We start from the raw sequence: 20,451 nt of genomic DNA on the forward strand, positions 1-20,451 counted from the left end.
AGCAACTCATTCTTTCCCCAGTGTCCGTCCCGGGAAAGACGGGCGCTACATCATTTTCTTTATTTCTTTTACCAACATGATGGGGCGCTACATCATTATGGATTGCAGTATCTAGATGAACGACTTCCTGGTTGATGGATTGATGGACGTGGGCCACTGGAATGGCCTGTCAGATCACCTGATTTATCACCACTTGAGATTTCCCTATGAGATCACATAAATGCAATGGTATATGGCGAAAAAGATTAGGAATCTGGATGATTTGAAGCAACAGATACAGAATATATGCGCACAAATCACACCTGCGACATTGCGCCGTGTTCACACAGATTAGAAGACACGTCTGCGAACATACATATCGCAAGAGAGGTTACCCCTCATCCTTCAGGTAGTTTGCACATTAAACCTAGAATATTCGCAGTTAAAAATATGCACAATGACGCTGTTTTAATTGGTATTTATTTTACTTATCAGAAGAACGTATTTTATTTAATTAATTTATAGATTAAGTCGCGTAGATACAGCATATTAGCATATTTCGCTTAGACAATTAAATGTTTTATTTCTTCGTTTTATCAAGAGTACCGGTAACCGCACAACTGAAATTAAATCTGAACAGCTTATTTTAATATGCAGGAAGCGTATATCGTATGAGGTATACATATTCCTGAAATGTTTATTACGTCTTTATATTGTTTCTAATTTGTGTTTATATGCATAGCTTTTGTTACTCCACTTTCGGATAGCTGTCCTAGTGAATTTATATATAAATAAATAAATACATAAATAAAAGCACTAAATTATTGAAATAATTAGTAAGCACTATATATCTAAATAATTAGTATGTTTTAAGTGAGTTCTGGTCAGAAATTTTGATTGGATCTTCGCTTGGTAACATCGCTTACGCATTGATACAAATAGCAGGTGAATGCTTTTTGCCGTACAACGGGAAAACAAATGGTTGTCAAATTAGCAACGTGCTAGTAACTGGAATCATATAAATAGTGACCCTAATCTTGACTCTAGTGGTTACTTTACTAATTTTGTCAAAAACATAAATCACTTCACATCCTTTTCTGTTCAATTATCGAAAATCTACCTCCAATTATCATCCTAGCCTTCCAAGATTTCTTACACTCCGAACCCCAAAATACAGGGCACAATTCCCAATCCAACTTGCCCAGTTTATCCTGATCAATTCCACACTTGGAAATAATCATTATATTCAACTCCACGATACTGCCATGGATACTCACATAGCTCCTTCAAACGCCATGGGACACCTGTAATAACAAACCTGCGCTCATCATCACATTTTTTCAGCCTTTCCATATCTTCGATTCGCAGACATCTTCTTAATACGGATCCACGGCAAATCAGTCGTGGAACAGTTTCTAAACAATAAGTATCCACTCAAATGCACCTTTTATTTCTCCAACCACATACACATATTCCTGAAATGAACATCTCCAGACTGACGTACACATCAAACCTACCAACAGCATGCAGTATCTATACATCAAGAAATCCGAATCTCACCTTATGAAACGTTTCCTACTCTAGGCTTTGATTAGTCGAAGAACGGAACGAAATCATGTCTTCTAAACAACTACCTGAAGATTCTCTCGTTAGCACTCTTGAGCCAGAGGCACTCTCTCAAAATCTTAAAATTGCTACAGAACTCAGTCGTGCATGTATATATCTGTATATTTATCTAGCTAGCTATATACTGTACAAAACCTCAACTTCGAACTTCCTTATCAAACATCATTCCAGCCTTCAATCCGTGAACAAACTAATAAAGCTTCCTTATTCCATAATCTGTGAATGTGTGAACTGAAAATGTGAAAGCTTTCCCGACTCGCCCTAAAATTATTTTCCAAAACCCTCCCGCGGCAACTTTTGCATGATCATTACGAGAACTGGTCATTTAAAACATTACGCACCTCTACCGAGAAAGTAAAACATGTCTCATAGTCGATGCTATCACATCAGAAAGATAACACACTTCCTACCCTATTCTTCAAACTTTATTTAGAATCTAAAATGAGTCCAGTATTCTGTGTTGGTGAAACATAAGTCTTTTCCAATTCGCATCAACAATCACAAATGCTCCTGCAGACCTTAAATTACCCATCTATCTGTCGCAGAATACACAATCACACATTCCATTTACAACAGCATATTCGGCCACACATTCTGCGTAAATATCTTGAAAAATAATAATAAGACTCTTCCAGTCCCTCAAAAAGAGAAAGAAAGACAATTACATTCCACCTCTACACTCATTCAGTTCACCATAAATTATTTTATGTATACATATGTAAATTTCTATATTTATATTATTTACAATTATTTCTCCTAGACAGTTTTGATTCTGCATTAACATCTACTTTTATTTACTAGGTTATACTTTCTGACGTTTTTCTATTTGATATCACATTCTGGTTTTTAATTATTATTTTGTGTTTTATTCTTCATGTATTTACTTCTCTGTTCCTCTGACCTACCCCTCCCACTAGTTTTATCGTCCTATAATGAATTCCAACTGCTTTCAGCCTAGTAACATCAAGGGATCCTGAAGTGAATGTGGCATGAAGTTAAGGCAGCTTTCCTCGTTCGTTCAATTTTTCTTTCCCTTTTCTCCCTACATAATCTCATCTGTCTGATGAAGTGTTTTAGTGAAAAAGCTTATAATGTACTTTCTCAATGTGTCTGGTTTTGCCTTGAGTATTTTCTGGTAATTTATATCCAATTACAACTTCGGGATTCCTTTGTTTCAACTATACACATAAAATTCACATTTATAATAATTGCATACTACATATATATAAAATAAAATCGAAGTACTGGAATTCTTCTGTGTTAATGCTTGTGATAGTATTACGCAAGACGATACGGATTCATCACCCGACATTCGCAGTGTAAACTACAGACTTCTGGAAACTTTTCAAAGCAATGAACTGTTTGTACGCGTTTAGTTGAGCAATTATGTTGAGATGTATAGACAGCAACATTATCCAGATGATGGTATACAGAACTTGTGGCGAGATATAATCAGAGAAGAGGAATAGTGAACGAAACCCAAGCTTACGATAAGGATCACACAACATTACAGGATGTCCACAAACAGCGGTAGAACTAATACAGTAGAGATCATTGCAGAAGCCAAAGTGTATATAGGTTGATCAGTTTCTACAACTACCGTCTAACAAAAGTTACGTAACCGAACATTCGCGGCCAGGTTGCTATATTTGTATTATTGTTACCAAAGCAGTACCGTCGACAGATAATACTGAGAAAACATAACGCGAATATAAAATGATTTCTTTTTTAGTTTAACGTCCCATGGTTACGCCCTTTAGGCTAAAGGAGATAGATATTAATGAATGTGAGTGGTTGTAAAATTAAATTTTTGTGCTCCCACCGGGAATCGAATCCGGAACCACATGTAGCAAACGCATACGCACTATCCACTAGATTAGCAGGGTGAGCTAAAGTATAATAATAATAATAATTTAGAGGGAAAAAAACGGGTTTCTGCATGGAGGACGCCCAAAGCGATGTAGGCGTCTACTATCTACCGTTAAACGTGGCGTAGGCCATGTGGTGGTGCAGGACGAAATTTCATGATATTCTCTTGCTCTTATTATTACCCTCGAAGAATAAATTACTGCCATTGATTAGATGGATAATTTAGATGACGTCGTGCAACATACAGGGTGTCTCAAAAATCCCCTGACATAGGGTAACAACATAGGGTTATTATCAGAGTTACAACAAAGTTTAAGAGGGGAAACCGTCTCTAAGATTTTTTTTTTTTTAATTGGATGAGCCGTTTGGACTGTACACTCTTTATGCGCCCAATGTTAACTGAAAATTTGGACTGCACACTCTCTATGCGCACAATGTTAAATGAAAATGCAACGTTGCCACTTACCGCGACTCACAATATAAGTGAATGAAGTTACTGTCTTTTACTCTAACGTGTCGATGGTCAGCCCCCATTTCAAACATCCTCCCATTCATCAAACTCTTACAAAATTTATTCACCTCCCGGTAAATGGCAACGTTGCATTTTCATTTAACATTGGGCGCATAAAGAGTGTACAGCCTAAACGGCTGGTCCGATTAAAAAAAAAAAAATCTTCACTTTAGATTGAAAATATCATATTTGGAAACGGTTGCACCTCTGTTGAGTCTTTGTTGTGACTCTGATCAGGGCGTCTCTGGCATGTTAAATTGGGGGGACAGGGACGAATAGAAAGCTAGTAGACCCAATCTAAATTTATGTCAAAATTATGAGTAAACTGGAATCTACTGTACTAATGGCATCCGCTTTTTCTACCTTTAGCAACACAATTCATAATTTTCTTCCATTACTGGTAGACAACTTACCGAAAAAAATTAAGTTTATATATAATATGATGCTTAGGTAATTTCTTCACCTTGACATTCCTACCGGTGAATTCCTGCTCAGTATTCTTAAACGCATTTGCAGCAGTGTAATTTTATAATTTTCATATATATTTCGATTTTTTAGCTAACAAAATCTTAACTCTTTGAAAGAAGTTTGACGATGACACTTGATTTGATTGCTAATTTCAATTTTTTTGATTTTCATTCTTCTTCTGTATTCTTAAATCTCAATAAACTCGAAAGGTATATTATCTACCTTTTTGTTTTTTCATTTTGCTGTATGTTTTTGAACTTGTCCAATGAATCTGCCTCGTTTACTTCGTTTTCCGTTTCGTCTAGAATGTAGTTTATTCTTGCTGTCATCCGGCTCCTCAATGTATTCTTTCCATCTTCCTCAAATTCAGTTCGCTCATTAAACACACATTTCTATCTTTAGTTTCTATATTGTCATAGTAGTTGTCCCTTACTGCCCTTCTACAGTATTCGCATGAAATTTACTCTCATATATAATATTCAAATTTCTATATCTTTTTAAATTAGTCCTGTCACCTCCGTTTCTATTGCGCATTTTCCTGTCTTTGTAGATTTTCCTTCTTAATTCACAGATAAACTTTCTATACATCCTTTCCTTCCCTTCTCCAGTCTCCCTTCGTCATGGAAACCAATTGTTAGACCTACTGGTTAAGCAATGAACAAATTGTGTGCCTGCAGCCGAGACTACTTTGACTAACCAAGAAGAGTAACTTTAAAAAAAAAAAAAAAAAATCTTTCTTTGAAAGTGACACATGTCAGGCGGACATCCTAATCACATTAACCTAATGTTTAAGAACAGAAATAACTTTAATTTGTTCTGCATATATTTTTACTTCTTCCATATAGATCTAAATAGTTTCAGCATTGATTCATTTATCTCGTACTCAAAATATTTGGGGGGACGCGTCCCCCCTGTTCCCCACGCCAGAGACGCCCGTGACTCTGATAATAACAGTTACCCCATGTCAGGGAACTTTTGAGATATCTTGTATATTACAATATTGCTTCCTAACAACAACGCAGCTTCAAACAGGTGCGCACCTAGAAATTTTTGTTGGCAGGGGTACAATTTTTTTGAGGGGGTCTAATACGTCTATGTAGTATCGATGTTGTGTTAAATTAAGAAAAAATAGTAATATGTTCCGTTAGTCAGTCAATTTTTACTATTATTAAAGCGCTCTTAGATATCGGTCATTTTCGATGATTTTTATATATCCCTTCCCCTACCCATGTTGTGGGGCACGGTATCGAAAAATGTCACTGTTCATCTCAGCGACCCCGAAAACTATGAACTCGACACTGATATTAGTCATTTCGAGCATTTTTATATATCTCCACCCTCCCTCTCCCCCAAACTACGGGCTGAATTTGGATTTAAACGGCATCGGAAGTGTCACTATTTATCTCAGTGACCCCGAAAACTATGAATTCGACATTAATATCGGTCATTTCCCCTTCTATTCCCCTCCCCAAAGTTCTACCGTCAAAGTGAAATGATAAAAGCATCTTAGGCCCGAACCTCATCTATGTTAAAAATCTGATCGAGATTGATCGTTTGCTTCAAGGGTTATTAAGTTTTATTTATTTTTAACTCCTTCCTCCCCTTCCCCTAAGTTCTATCATCAAACTGAACAGACAAGTACCATCTGAGTTCCGAAGCTCATCTATGTTAAAAATCTGATCGAGATTGATCGTTTGGTTCAAGGGTTATTAAGTTTTATTTATTTTTAACTCCTTCCTCCCCTTCCCCTAAGTTCTATCATCAAACTGAACAGACAAGTACCATCTGAGGTCCGAACCTCATCTGTGTTGAAAATTTGATCGTTGGGTGGTTCAAGAGTGATGATGTCACAAAGACAGTCACTTTCATTATTATTTTTATTTATTTATTTATTTTTTTTTTACATATATTTCCTCCTCCTCCTCCCCTACGTTTAACCGTCGAAGTGAAATGACGAAAACATCACAGGCCCGAACCTTATCTACGTTGAAAGTTTGGTCGAGATCGCTTAGATGGTTATTAAAGTTTTATTCATTTTTATATATCTCCCCTGCCCTCCTACTCCCCTAAGTTCTACCGTAAAAGTGATATGACATAATCCACCCCAGGCCCGAACCTTATCTATGTTGAAATTAGGTTAAGATCGGTCAGGTGGTTTAAACGTGATGAAGTCACAAAGACAGTCATTTCTACCTTATCTACGTTGAAAGTTTGATCGAGATCGGTTGGATGGTTTAAGAGTTATTAAGTTTTATTCATTTTCATATATTTATCCTTCTCCCCTTCCCCTCCCCTAAAATCTACTATCAAAGTGAAATGACAAAAACTTCCCAGGTTCGAACCTCATCTATGTTGAAAATTTGATTGATATTGATCGGGTGGTTCAAGAGTTATTAACTCACGAACACAGTCACTTTTATTTTTATAAATATTGATTTTAGTATATCTGCCCCTCTCCTATGTTGCTCCGTCAAAGTGAAATAATAAAAAAACAGTTCAATCACGAACCTCATCTATGTTGAAAATTTGATCGAGCTTGGTCGTTTAAATGTAGCTGTAAGTAACAGTATTACAACCCCTCCCCCAGAAGTCCGTCCTGGATCCGCCCCTGTTGTGAAGTCTCCGGTTCAAGAGTTATTAAGTTTTATTTTATTTTATTTATTTATTTTCTTCTATAATTCCCCTTCCCCTAAGTTCTACCGTCAATGTGAATAGCTAAAACCACTCCCAGGCCAGAACAGCATCTACGTCAAAAATTTGATCGAGATCGGTCAGGCGGTTCAAGAGATTAAGTCACAAACATAGTCACTTTCAATTTTGTAATATAGATTGTTAATTAATGCCACCTATTTCCTTATATATATATAAACTAGATTATTTTTATAAGAAAGAAAAAAAAAAGAGTATATACGAGATGTAAAATCAAATTTTTAGTCTACATCAATCATTTCTCTGTTAAACAAGTATAGTTGTGTTACAGTGTACAAATGTTAGTCAAGTTACGAAGTTGGAGGGAAGTCTGGACCCGATGGACCTCCGTGTGGGTGCGCCCTAACTTCAAAGATGACAATGTATCAATATGCGCACAGCTTGACCTCTGCAGGCGTAACCTCAGAAACATCAAAATGAACTCTCGTCCTGGTCCGTTCAATCATCCGACGTGAATATCATTGAACACTGATGTACAATTTTAGAGCAGCAAATCCGACACCATACTTACCTTTCCATTACTGCTGAAGCAGCTGAGGGCTACGCTGCACTGTATTAAGAATACTCCACTATTCCTCAGAACTAGATTCACGAGTTATATGCCTAAATTTCGCTACGAATACGAACTACATTATAGGTAGTATAATGTCCTGTTAGTCAAATTAAACTCCATTCTGCTAAGGCGTATCCGCTATTTTGATAATCATCTCTAGACATATATAAAGTCAGTTCCAATGTGGACAAAGAAAATGAAAACATATGATTCTAACATTATTTAAAATAACAAACAGACAGTGTATCTTACAGTCTATAATGATTTGTTTAACCTTTTCTGAGCACGCAAAACTACATGAAAAACAATGAAAATGAATAAGCTGTGTCTGTTAATTGGTTTTCCATCTTTATTTTTTCTCACGTAATTACCACAATTGTGTTTAAGTATGACACTCAGCCCTAAAACACCGAACTTACAATTTTCACTGTCTGCTTCACTCACACCTCTCACTTTAGACTTCCACATAGCGGCTATAATTCACTTCTAGCGTTCAGTTCGGACGGACGCCATAGCATCGAACACGGCACCTACTATAAAAACTATCTGCAATTCTTCAACAAGTCGATTTGACAAATGTTTGCAACGCCGCGTTCTTTATGCACTAAATACCCTTATTAAAGAGTATTAGTTCTTAGGTAGAAATTTCTCGAAACTAGCATTATATGGCCACCCACGACTCCATATAGCCACTCACTGCGGAGACCATATGAATTTATGTTCTCTGCGAATGAGCAAGCAGTACTTCTCGGCAGTCATGTAAGAAACCAATCCAACATTATTGTTGAAGTTGAGCTTATCGTTCCCATTAAGCCTCTCGCTAAAACGCTTCTGTCAGCAGCTTCTGTAAACCCAATGGGTATTACTTCTCCATCCACAACACGCAGCAGAACCGAATAAATTCCTGACAATCGCTCGACTGCAGAATCTAAAACACAATTCTTCCAACCGACCATTCCCCCATCAAATAAAAGTAGGCCCGTATTTTAACGACTCCCAAGCCAGACAAGTGACGACTGGCCCAATAAGCCTGCTGTTAAACTTTAACAAAGGGTTCAAAGCCCTCTCCCCAACGAAGGGTGCTACAAAACATCAAGAACCTTCAACTGACCTCGAACACCAGTTAGGTTTTGCGCAGGCCACAGTTCCGTCCACCAACTGGTGAGAGTGGCGGAATACATAACACCAATAGAACAAGAAGGATCATACCATACGAAATGAAGAGCTTCCTCATGAGCCTTTGGTTAGCGTACGCGTCTTTAGCGCTGGGCTGGAGATCCGGGTTTGACTCCCGGTGGGAACCTATGTGGTTCGGATCCCACGTTAAATTCTACTTAACCAATCACTCATACGAAGTGGAAAAGGAGTTAAATAACGTGTAGCGCGATACACTGATCATTAAGCACAAACTGATTATCAACCGATAGACTATTAAATTATACTACTATTGTCCTTTATCCGCAATAGAATCTTTCGGCTCATTCACGAAAGCACACATCAACTTTCTCTTCAGGATACGTGCGCAGGTGAAAGGAGGCTCTTGTCTATCACATCATTTGTACGACATATCTTCCTACTACGCTTGTGGTCGCAACATTCGTCAGTCACTGCAATACACGTTACCTAACAGTGTACTTACGCCACTACATCTAATTCCTGGAAGATCCAGACCAACGGAATGAAGACTATAGTGGTTCATTTCACCCCAAACTGACGACTTATACCATCAGCCTCACAAAGTATCACATCCAAAGTTCTAATCTAACATGCATCTCATCATCAAGATATAGGCTTACTCACATCTGCATCTTCCGCAAAGTAGCGAGGTATTAACGGCAGAGTCTTCTGCTCACTATTAGCAGCATTCGTTCTTGTATTTATTGAATGGAACACTGTGCTGATAGTATATCTGTTTTTATTATTTGATACGATCTCTGCAACCTAAAAAATGAAGAATCAACATTGTACTAAACTTATTTTCTCACTTAGAATATTAAAATTACTGTATAATCTCTGAAAACCACAAACGAATACATTAAAAAGTGCAAACATGCAACAATAAAATAACAGGAAAATCAAACGCGCTCGAATAGTGCGTACTCAATCTCTATCTCCCGCTTGCGATGTGGCTCTACCTTATGTAACTCCATCATTGTTACCTGCTTCTGGTACTTCCATGAACCTGAAGTAATTTCAATTGAACACTTGGAAATTAATCAAGTGTTTCACTCTGGTGTAAACATATTAAACATTTTTAATAAAATGGTATGAAATTACAGTGCGATAACAAAAAAATACCGAACTCTGAGGAAACATAATAACAGAAGAATGTGAAGGTACTTACAAGTATTATTGCTTGCGAAATTTGTGAGGACCTTGGAAAATATTTCCTACCAAATAGACAGTAGCGTCAAATGACACCGCATGACTTGGCAAGAAGTCAAGGACGAAGGAAAGTCAGCAAGTTTTCCGTCTTCTGCAAGAACAGAATTGCTTAGTAGAAGCATATTTTGCACCAAACTTATACAAAAATTGCTGCGGTATCTTTCAGCAGCAGTTTCCTGGTATTCCAATACCAGATAAAGCTAACGGTATATGCACTACTTAACCGTTTTCGCGAGACAATTATTGCAGCGTAGTTTTATGTCCAGGTGACAATTCATGAAGTTAATGGAAGTCATTTTCAACATTTCATAAAAGTAAGCTAACATTTTCACAGTTAAAGTGTATTGTAGTTGATGTAAAATGTAAATATTCCACTGTGTGTAACGTATCTCGTGCATCACTACAATCTCTAAATAATTTGAAGAAATTCAGTTCAGAGTTCGGAGACTTTTGAATCGCACTGTATTATCTGAAACATTGTTATGCTCCCTGAATAAAATTTATGTTGTTCGTATTCTTCTCTTACTTTTCTTACTTCAATACACTTACTTGCAAACCACCCAACAATAGCCAAAAAATCGCTAATTAGAAAAAATAAATCTTGTAGTTTTGGAATTTGGTATAGTTGTTGGGGAGAAGGGAAGGGGATTTCCCTAAACGACATCCTACAAGATCACTGAAGGCGCAAGGTCGGCTGGAAGTGGAGAAGAGACTTTTATAGGTACTTTTCAAGGTTCTTAAATATTTCAAAAACTATGAGCTCTAGCGAAAATGTTTCAAGTACAAAATTAAACTGCATTAAGTTCCCTACGAAAATAGTTCTATACATTATCTTCATAGCATCAATAGTTTAGAAGAGCGGTTCCCAACCTATATTATTGACTTATGACACACTTTAGTGCACGCCTATGACATCGCGATACACTTGTTTGAATTTTTAAAAATTATACTATAATAGTCAGCGGTCTACGCAGTTTCATCAAGGAGATTACACTCGATCTCATATCCTTTTAGAACAAGCACGATTTTTGTATGAATATACCTTAATATATTAACGTTTGTTTTCCCACAATATCTTGCTCAACGGGGTTAAAACTCCGAATCCCTCCCCTTTCCGTACGCTACTGATAATAATATAAAACTAAAAATTTCTATAAAGTAGTGACTATGTAGTAATGGGTATTTTTGCTGCCTTTGGAAGAATTGACCGTTACAGTCTGTCTCAAAAAGTGATTCTAATTGGTTCATTAAATTCAAAATTTTGCGACACACCGGTTGGGAACCACTGGTTTAGAAGATAAAGGGGGGATAGAAAGTTCATATTTCAAAAAGTTATTGTAATGGTAAAATCAATTAAAAGAGTGAAGAAAAACACCTCATATCTGTACAATAATATACAAAGGCTATACACAAACTTTGTCCACAAACACACTACTGTGCGGGCCGCTTTTGTACAAGTCGATTGCGTGTTCCATTCCACACATTGCTTCGTTTTCCTAACGCTCCGAGAGTGTGCAGACGTACCCTTTTGGTCTAGTGCTCGTGCATTATACTAACATTATTACCAGCTACAATGTACACGACAATGGATGAAGAGTGCAGAGGGAAGAACACGATGTTGAAGGTTATTTTTTCCTGGTGACGTGATTTTAGTAAATGTTCTCGGCCTATCAGTCAAGTGAAGATATTGACATCCGACGTTTCGAATGAAATGTCTGCATTCCAAACGTCGGATGTCAATGTCTGCACCTGGCTGATAGCCCGGAAACACTTACTAAAGTCTTGAGTATTGTTTACTGCAAGGAACATGAAGAATAACATTTTTCTTCTCTCTAAAACCTACCTATTTTTTTTCCTTGCAATACTTGCCTTTATTAACCCCTCTAGCCCTTTCTCACCTACCTCGCTACGAAAATAGTCATATACATTTATTTTCATAAGATCGAAAGTTTGGAAGATATAAAAGGATAAAAGGTTCATATTTTTAAATATATATCAGCTAAAAGTGTCCAGGTAATCTTCAGAAGAAAAATATCCTCATACCTATATAATAATATATGAAGGCAATACACACCCTTTGTGGTGCACAGACACTAATGTCCGGGTACGGCGTGAACCACCTTTGCACGAGTCGCATTTCATATATTATTATATAGGTATGAGGATATTTTTCTTCTGAAGAATTACCTGGACACTTTTAGCTGATATATATTTAAAAATATGAACCTTTTATCCTTTTATATCTTCCAAACTTTCGATCTTATGAAAATAAATGTATATGACTATTTTCGTAGCAAATTTAATGTAGTTTAATGTTTTGCTTGAAAACTTTCTGCTAGACTCCGTAGTTTTTGAGATATTTAACAAAACATCGAAAACAAAAACTACTTTAAACCTCCTATCCATTGCCCGCCGACGCCTGCACACTCGGGTACCTTTAGTATGTCGTACAGGGCACTCCCGCCACAATTATGCCAAACTTCAAAATTACAAACTACACCATATATATACACACAGAGTGTCTCTAAAGTTACTGTTTTAAATGGGGGCTGGCCATCGACATGTTAGTATACAAGACAGTAACTACATTCACTTATGTTGTGGGTTCAGGTAAATGGTAACGTTGCATTTTCATTTAACATTGGGCGCATAAAAAGTGTACAACCCAAACGACTCGTCCGAAAAAAAAAAAAAAAACTTTATATTGAAAAACACATTTGGAGACGGTTTCCCTCTTTTACATTTGTTGTAACTCTGATAATAACACAGCTACCCTATGTCAGGGAACTTTTGAGAAACCATATATATATATATATATATATATATATATATATATATATATATATATATATATATATATATATATATATCAACTCTTCCTTCGTTGACTGACTATTGCTTCGATTAGATATTTATTGCTTTGTACTGACAATATATCAGGTGTTTGTAAAGTCACTACGAGTTACTGTCAAAGGTATTCTCACAAGCAAGATATAAATTTAGCTACTGATTGTGCAGAGCAACAAAATTGACTAATTTTACAATGGCAAAAGAGACTAACAGAAAATTATCCAATATATAGTTTGGATACGATGTTAATCTTATACAGCCTCTGCACTCAAAAATGTTACTCAATACAAACAAAATAATAATCTTAAGAGAAAAAAGAGCTGTATACCAGGGTTGGCACGTTTAAACTTATATATATATACAATGGCGGATCAAGGATATGATCAAGGGAGGGGCTAAACCATAGTTTCCAGCTTTATTCAGTGTAAAGCAGGATTCAAGCTCATTTTATTCAGAGTATACCTGAGTGTCAAGGGGGGGAACTATAGCCCCCCTTGGGATGCGCCTATATATATATATATATAAGTATAAAAGATACGGGTATGCAAATGTTATAATAAGCACTTACTATTTTATGATTGGACCCTAATGACAATGAAAGTCTGTGCATTATTAGAGCAAAGTAAAGAATTCTTACTTTTCTAAAATAGCTTCCAGTTACATACAGTCTGCGACGCCAATTTACAATGGAAAAATTGACAATTAACACAACAACAATGAGAAAGGAAATCGGCCAAGGCTTATATTTAATGGTACCATGACCATACTCGCCTGATGAAGCTGAGGAAAACCTTTCTTCAGGATGGCTGGCTACCGGATTCGAACCAGGTTCTCTTGATTGCGAAGCAATAATACTACTATTAGTCTACGCCCGCTCAGTTTGCACCGTTGGGAAGGTATCGCTCTCAGCCTTTTGATCATATATTGTACTCCAATACAACAATATAGATGTTTTTATAACGGCAAATAGTTACAGTAGGAGTATCTACATACATTGTAGGGTCGCTATCTATGTTAATAATCACATAGAATATCGTCAAATTAGATATAACTTTCCTTAATACTGAACGTGAATTTGAGTCAACTGCAATTTTCTGGATCAGTACAAGATAATAATCGTATCTCTTTTATAAAACTCTGATGGTAATCTAAATATTTTTTTTAGAAAAAATTGGAGAAGTTATTGGCATTTCTCAGCAACTGGCATAAATATGAGGTAGTAAAAGGGAGACGATGTAAATACACATTTTGATGTGACTACTGACAAAGGAACTGTTCATGAGTTACTAAATCTACTCAGACAACATAATCTTCATTGGTTAACCGAAAACCAACTAAAAGGCACAGCGTGCTTAGATAATGCATTTACCAATGTAAAAACGGAATATTTAACCAGTAATGTATGTCAATTTTCTTTTTCAGATCATCATGCCGTGCTAGTCAATCTACGTAAAACAAAAGCAGAATCCTGCAAATTTAGTTTTCCTACCACCAAACTCTTAGCAACTTGGCCCATCACAGAAACTAACTTACACAGTTTCATTTAACTATTATCGTGTATAAACTGGGATGTAAACATTAAGTATGATAATTTAAAGGTAAGCGATACATTTGATCTTTTTTTTTTTTTTTTTAACTAGTTTCTAAATATTTTGAAATGTGTGTACCTAAAGGGTGGTCCGATATAATTCATCAAAGAAAACCCAGTTAAGTAATAGGACGTTGTATACTCCAGAACTCTCTGCTATGAAAGCTAAAGTAATGCAGTATTATAATATATATAAGAAAAAAATGACTAGTGAATCTAGTGATATTTATAAGTCTCAAAGGAGTAAACATAAATCTGCAATAAAGGTAGCGAAAGCAACATACAATGAAAACTGCAATGAATTATCAAATAAATGCAAAACTTCATGGAAGATAATCAACAAGGTAAGCAATAGTAATAATAACAATAATGTTACGCTGTCGCCTGATACTCTTAACAGGTATTTTGTTACTTCCGTAGAGGAAATCAAGAAAAACAATGCAGATATTAATGTAAATATGTATCACTATTTAAGTCAACATAGTCCATTTAATAGTTCTTTTGTTATTAACCATGTTAGCCCTGATGACGTCATGAAAGTAGTAAAACAAATGAAAATTTCTGACAGTAAGGATATATTTGACATATAGAGCAACCTTATAAAAGCTATTATTAATCGTATTGCGAAACCCCTTGCAATATGCTTCAATAAATGTTTCTCTCAAGGTATTTTTCCTAAAGCACTTAAAATAGCAAAAGTTATTCCTATATACAAAAGAGGAGATCGATCGTGTTCGTCTAATTACCGTCTAATATTTCTTCTTCCGTTTTTTTTTTTTTTTTTTTTTCTAAAATTATGGAAACTATTGTTAAAGATCAGCTATATAAACATATAACTGAGCAAAATATAAATCTGGAAGCTCAATTTGGATTCAGGCCTGGGAAATTCACAACTGATGCAGTAGAATCACTAACGAAAAAATATATGAAGTTTTTGAAAATAAGGGTTAGCTCTAGCTACATTCTGCGATTTAGCTAAATCATTTGATTGTGTAGATCATAAAATCCTATGTGATAAATCAGCGTATTACGGATTCCATAGCAGCAGTTTAAATTTTGTAAAAACCTATTTAAATGAGCGTAAACAGATAGTTAGTGTTAACTACATGCATTCAAACATCTTAGAAGTGAAATATGGGGTACCGCAGGGTTGTTCTGGGTTCAGTACCATTTTTAATAATGATAAATGATTTGCTTCTAAATACTAATATCACATCAATTCTATACACGGATGACACTACCCTACTTAACATAAATACAAGCTTTGAAGAAGTGTATACAGAAGCTCAAGGCGCATTAAAAGAGGCACCGACCTGGTTTAAAAGAAATGGTTTTGTGCTAAATTAAGATAAAAAAAAAAGTAACCTTTAGTCTCAATCACTGCAATGATTGAGAAAACTATGATGAATCTGAGGTTAAATTTCTTGGTATATGTATAGACAGCCAACTAACCTAAGAACAACATGCCAAATATGTATGTACAAAGCTCTTCCGAGTGCTCTTTCTGTTAAGAAAACTGAAAAACACAGTTCCCTATGAGTATATGAGGAATTCATATTTTGCATTTTTTCATAGCATAATTGGATATGAGATTTTGCTTTGGGATAACAGTAGCCAAGCACATGATGTCCTAGTTTTGCAAAAGAAAGCCATCAGAATTATTGTTGAAACACATGATAAAGAATACGGTAAACCACTATTTATCAGGCTTAAGATAATGACAGTAGTTAATGTATATATTTATCAAGTGCTACTTTACACTAAGCAAAACCTGGCAAATATGACACTCAGGGATGAAGTACATACATATAATACTAGACGGTGTAAGAAAATTGATGTATCCTTTACTAGATTATCGAAGATCAAAAATAGTTATTTAGTTATAGGACCGAAGCTGTTTAATAAACTACCTAGGTAACATCCTCCATACAGCAGTTTCCGTTTAAGGTTTATAAGAAAAAGTTATATGATTGGTTAATAACGAATTCATTTTACTCGACTCAAGAGTTTAGTGAATATCAAGAAACTCTGTTGTAATTTGCAATGTCACTTTATTTCAAATATTATTAGGTTGTTCATTATACGAGGAAGGATCCAAAAGAAACCGGATTGAAAGAGCGCTGCCGTTCCTAGACGTAGTCGAGAGTTCTCCTGCTAGGTGGGTCTAGTAGAGACCTTCCCAGATCAGTTGGCCAAGCGGAGTCTGCGTAGGAGGTTAACGTTTGATCATGTTATTGTTTTTTCTCAACTGTTCTCGTTTGCCGCCTGCGAAATCGTTATGAGAGATTCAAAGGAACAAGGAGTGTGTTTGCTTCCTACTTGGAAAATCGGAAACGAAAACTTACCAAATGCTTCAACAGGCTTTCAAGAAGGATACTATGAACCGCACACACTTTTTTGAGTGGTTTGGGCGCTTTAAATGTGGTGAGATGAGTGTTGAAGATCATGCTCGTTCTGGGTGCTCTTCATAATTTCGAAACGACGAAAACATTGAACAAATCTGCCCCAAAATCAGTGAGGATCGTCGTTTAATGATCGATGATATATCAAAACAGGCAGGAGTGAGTTGGAGCTCGTGCCAGCGTGAGGTTTTGCAAATAAGACATGTTGCCGCTAAGTTTATTTCTCGCCTGCTCACACAGGATCAAATCATTCGTCTGAATTTGAGCCAGGACTTGAAAAATCAGATTGAAAGTGATCCAAACTTTTTGACCAACATGATGACATTTTCCGAGAATTAAACAAAATCTAAAAGGAAAAGGTTTTGATGGCGTAGAGGCTGTAAAAAGAACTTCGTAGAGCGCATTGGATGATATAAAAGTTCCAGAGTTCCAGAGGTGCTTCAAATAGTGGGAAAGAAGATGGAAGAAATGAATCGCATTTAATGGAGAGTACTTTGAAGGAGACTGAAAGAATTTTGTAAAAAATGTAATAAATTATTGTTTTAGAACGAAAGTCCGGCTTCTTTTGGGTCCTCCCTCGTACTATTCACCACCAACTGATTGTCTGCATGTTATGATTACTTTTTTATATCTATATCTATATCTATATCTCATTCGGACGTTGTCTATTGCTTGTAAAGCTCAATGACAATAAAATATTCTATTCTATGCTTCTTGCACTGAAGAAAATTCTTGCTTCCGATTGTCTTATCCTGGGATTGAACCTAAGATTTCTCAATACTGAAGCTAGCATAATCGCTAACCCAAGACATAGGTCATGTATCTATAAATACTGAGATGACTTTTTTTTTTTTTCATATCTCTAAAAATAAATAGTAATAAAACCGGAATGAAATACTGTATTTTCAATAAATTACTTCTCTCTTGTGTTTCAAATTTTGTCCAGATGGAAACTAATTCACCAACTACGAGATGTGATTTCTGGTATTTAATTAATGCATCTTTAAGTGGATTAATTGATATTTCATAAAACATGTACTCTTATTTTTAAAAATCAGAAATGTAGTCTAGTGAATTGTTTATAATAACATGCATCTAAAATTTCGTAACAAGTATGTATTAATAGTACTAAGAAAACATGTTAATCTATAAATTACTTCAAAAATCTATATTTCATTTAGTTGTATATATAAGAAAGTTTAACATCTCCCGTTTATGTTGTAAATACAAGTACAGAAATTAAAATCTTGTAGTATACAAGTGAAACAAATGCAGCAAGCGATGGTAATTAGAATATCAATTTAAGTTTCTTCTCCGAAAAGAAATGGTTTAAATTTATTTATTTATTTTTTTATTTTATTTTTTTTTTTTTTAAATCAACCTTGGTATATAGAGCATATTAGAAATATGAACCATTTAAAAGTACGTCCGTCTATTTGAGCCACCTGTTCAAGACAACTATACAAGGAGGTGAAAATTACCAGTCAATGCTTATACTCACAACCATAAGCTGAGTAGGTAATTGGTATGCAAAATTCAAGAAAGTACGAATGAATAATATAGGCCTTTTCAAAGATATTTGGCTAATTTTTAGCATGAATATAAATTGACATTTGAAACAGTCGCTACTTTCATCAATAGTTTGAAACCCTTAGATTCAAGGATGACACGTTAAAGCACAATCGTTCAGATATCTTCACAAACGATGATAAAAACAAATAAATGAAAAATAAAAATACAATCTCATATACAGACAGTCAAAAAGTTCCAGGACACACTTTCTTGTCCGAAACGGAGGATATATGTCGTAAATTCCAAAACCTCCATTGTACATTAGAATATAATCCCATGTTAAGGGAATTTCCAGTTCATACACGCTATCTTGACATCCAGTACATTGAACCAAGGTAAAATTTTCAAATGAAAAGGGGATAATGTTAGTTATCGAATAAAATTCCCCTGAATCCATTATGTAATCTGGTTTTACGTTTGTTGCAATTTGAAAGATATGAGCACGGCCGCTAAAAGTAAAAATAAATAAATAAATAAAATAAAAAAGTGACCCTAACATCTCGAGAATGGAGCTAGAGTGTAATAATTGTGTACTAACAATCACCATACAGGAAGGCCACAGATTTCACATACCAAAGGTTGTATTTTAAATAGGCAAATTCCGTGTAATTGGAAGAGTTATGGACGAGACTCGTAGTGGTAGCATTTAACTGTTGCTGATAAGGGAACATTGTTCGTCAGTGCAATCAGAAGTAAGCAACACATCAGTTGTATGGATCCTGGATGCAAAATAAGAGCTACCCATTCACAAATCAGTAGAAACTTTGTAAAAGTAACCCTGCCAGACGTATGGGGTTCCGATATAAACAAATATAGAGTGTTTAAAAAAAAAAAAAAAAAAAAATAGGGAGGTTAACTATCAAAATTATAGGAAGTAGAGTGACAGTGATGAAAGCCCCCAAATAAGCTGCTTTAGACGAAGTTGTCCCGTGGTGTGGAAAATGAGACACCCATATTATTACACCGGTATTTATCGATACCATCCTAGATCCTTAGCGCTTTTTTACACAAATTTTCTTGATGGCCAATTCATTTCCAAGTCTGGGAATTGAACCAGAAACCATCCCAATGTATTTGCAATGATAAACCTGTTCCGTGAATATGTGAGTATTCACACAAGCGACTACTACGAAGATGATGTTACAAAGGTTAATGTTAAAAATTAAAGAAACACCATAATATTCCTTTGATCCCACTACAAAGAACACTAAAACATTCATCAAAATTATAAGTTTGGAAGAGTAGTCAATGGAAGAACATGTAACGTAGGTATATGAATAATAACATGGAAATTCTATAGTCGTATGTATCGTTGACATAGGAAAATTGTGTGCAAATCAAAATCCAGATGATTTACTCTTAATATACATAATTAAATTTGAATATATCATATAATACTAAGTACTTGCATGTATTTAAGAAACAAAAATAGTGTAACACTAAATTAGTTCCAACGTTAATGGCACACCTTACAAGTTATACACAACATTGTATCAAATAGCTAAGTGCAGAATGGACATTGACAATATGCAGTTTAACCTTATTCACAGATAGCTCCAGAATGGATTTCAGTTTCTCCCGCTCTGTCTTGCACACACCATTTAGTCTCAAGCCCAGAGCGATTCTCAATAAAACCACGCTCTCGAAACCGTCAAGTGTTATAATTTTTCACTCTCATCGTCTGCAGGAGCGTCCCTATTGGCTAATATAGTTCTACCGCTCTTAACTTGCAGGCTGAGAGAATAACTATCAAGATCTTCCCATGTCTTGAGCCATAACCGTGAACAATGACTTTGTTTAGTCTATGAATAGAGAAATGAATAAACTTCTCATTTCACAACAAACTGGCCCAATAACTCTACTTTACATAAAAAAAAAGTAATGTTCAAATTAATGTGAAATAAGGACTATTACACGGTGGGTTAGCGAATGCTCCAAT

General features: G+C 35.5%; 1 protein-coding gene across 5 annotated transcripts in view; it reads right to left on the reverse strand.

Moving 5' to 3' along the window:
* The window catches only part of LOC145687718 (prolyl 3-hydroxylase OGFOD1-like), a 134,568-nt gene that overhangs the window by 70,874 nt on the left and 43,243 nt on the right, over positions 1-20,451 (reverse strand). For 3 of the 5 annotated variants that reach the window (XM_081761170.1, XM_081761171.1, XM_081761169.1), the window contains one exon: positions 9,516-9,656. The exons of the other annotated variants lie outside the window; for them this stretch is intronic. In XM_081761170.1, the coding sequence (XP_081617296.1) occupies positions 9,516-9,656 (141 nt within the window). The remainder of the gene's footprint in view (positions 1-9,515; positions 9,657-20,451) is intronic. 5 annotated transcript variants of the gene reach the window in all.

Source organism: Thermobia domestica, chromosome 6 (genome assembly GCF_964235325.1).
Source record: "Thermobia domestica chromosome 6, izTheDome1.hap1.1, whole genome shotgun sequence".
NCBI classification, from domain to species: domain Eukaryota; kingdom Metazoa; phylum Arthropoda; class Insecta; order Zygentoma; family Lepismatidae; genus Thermobia; species Thermobia domestica.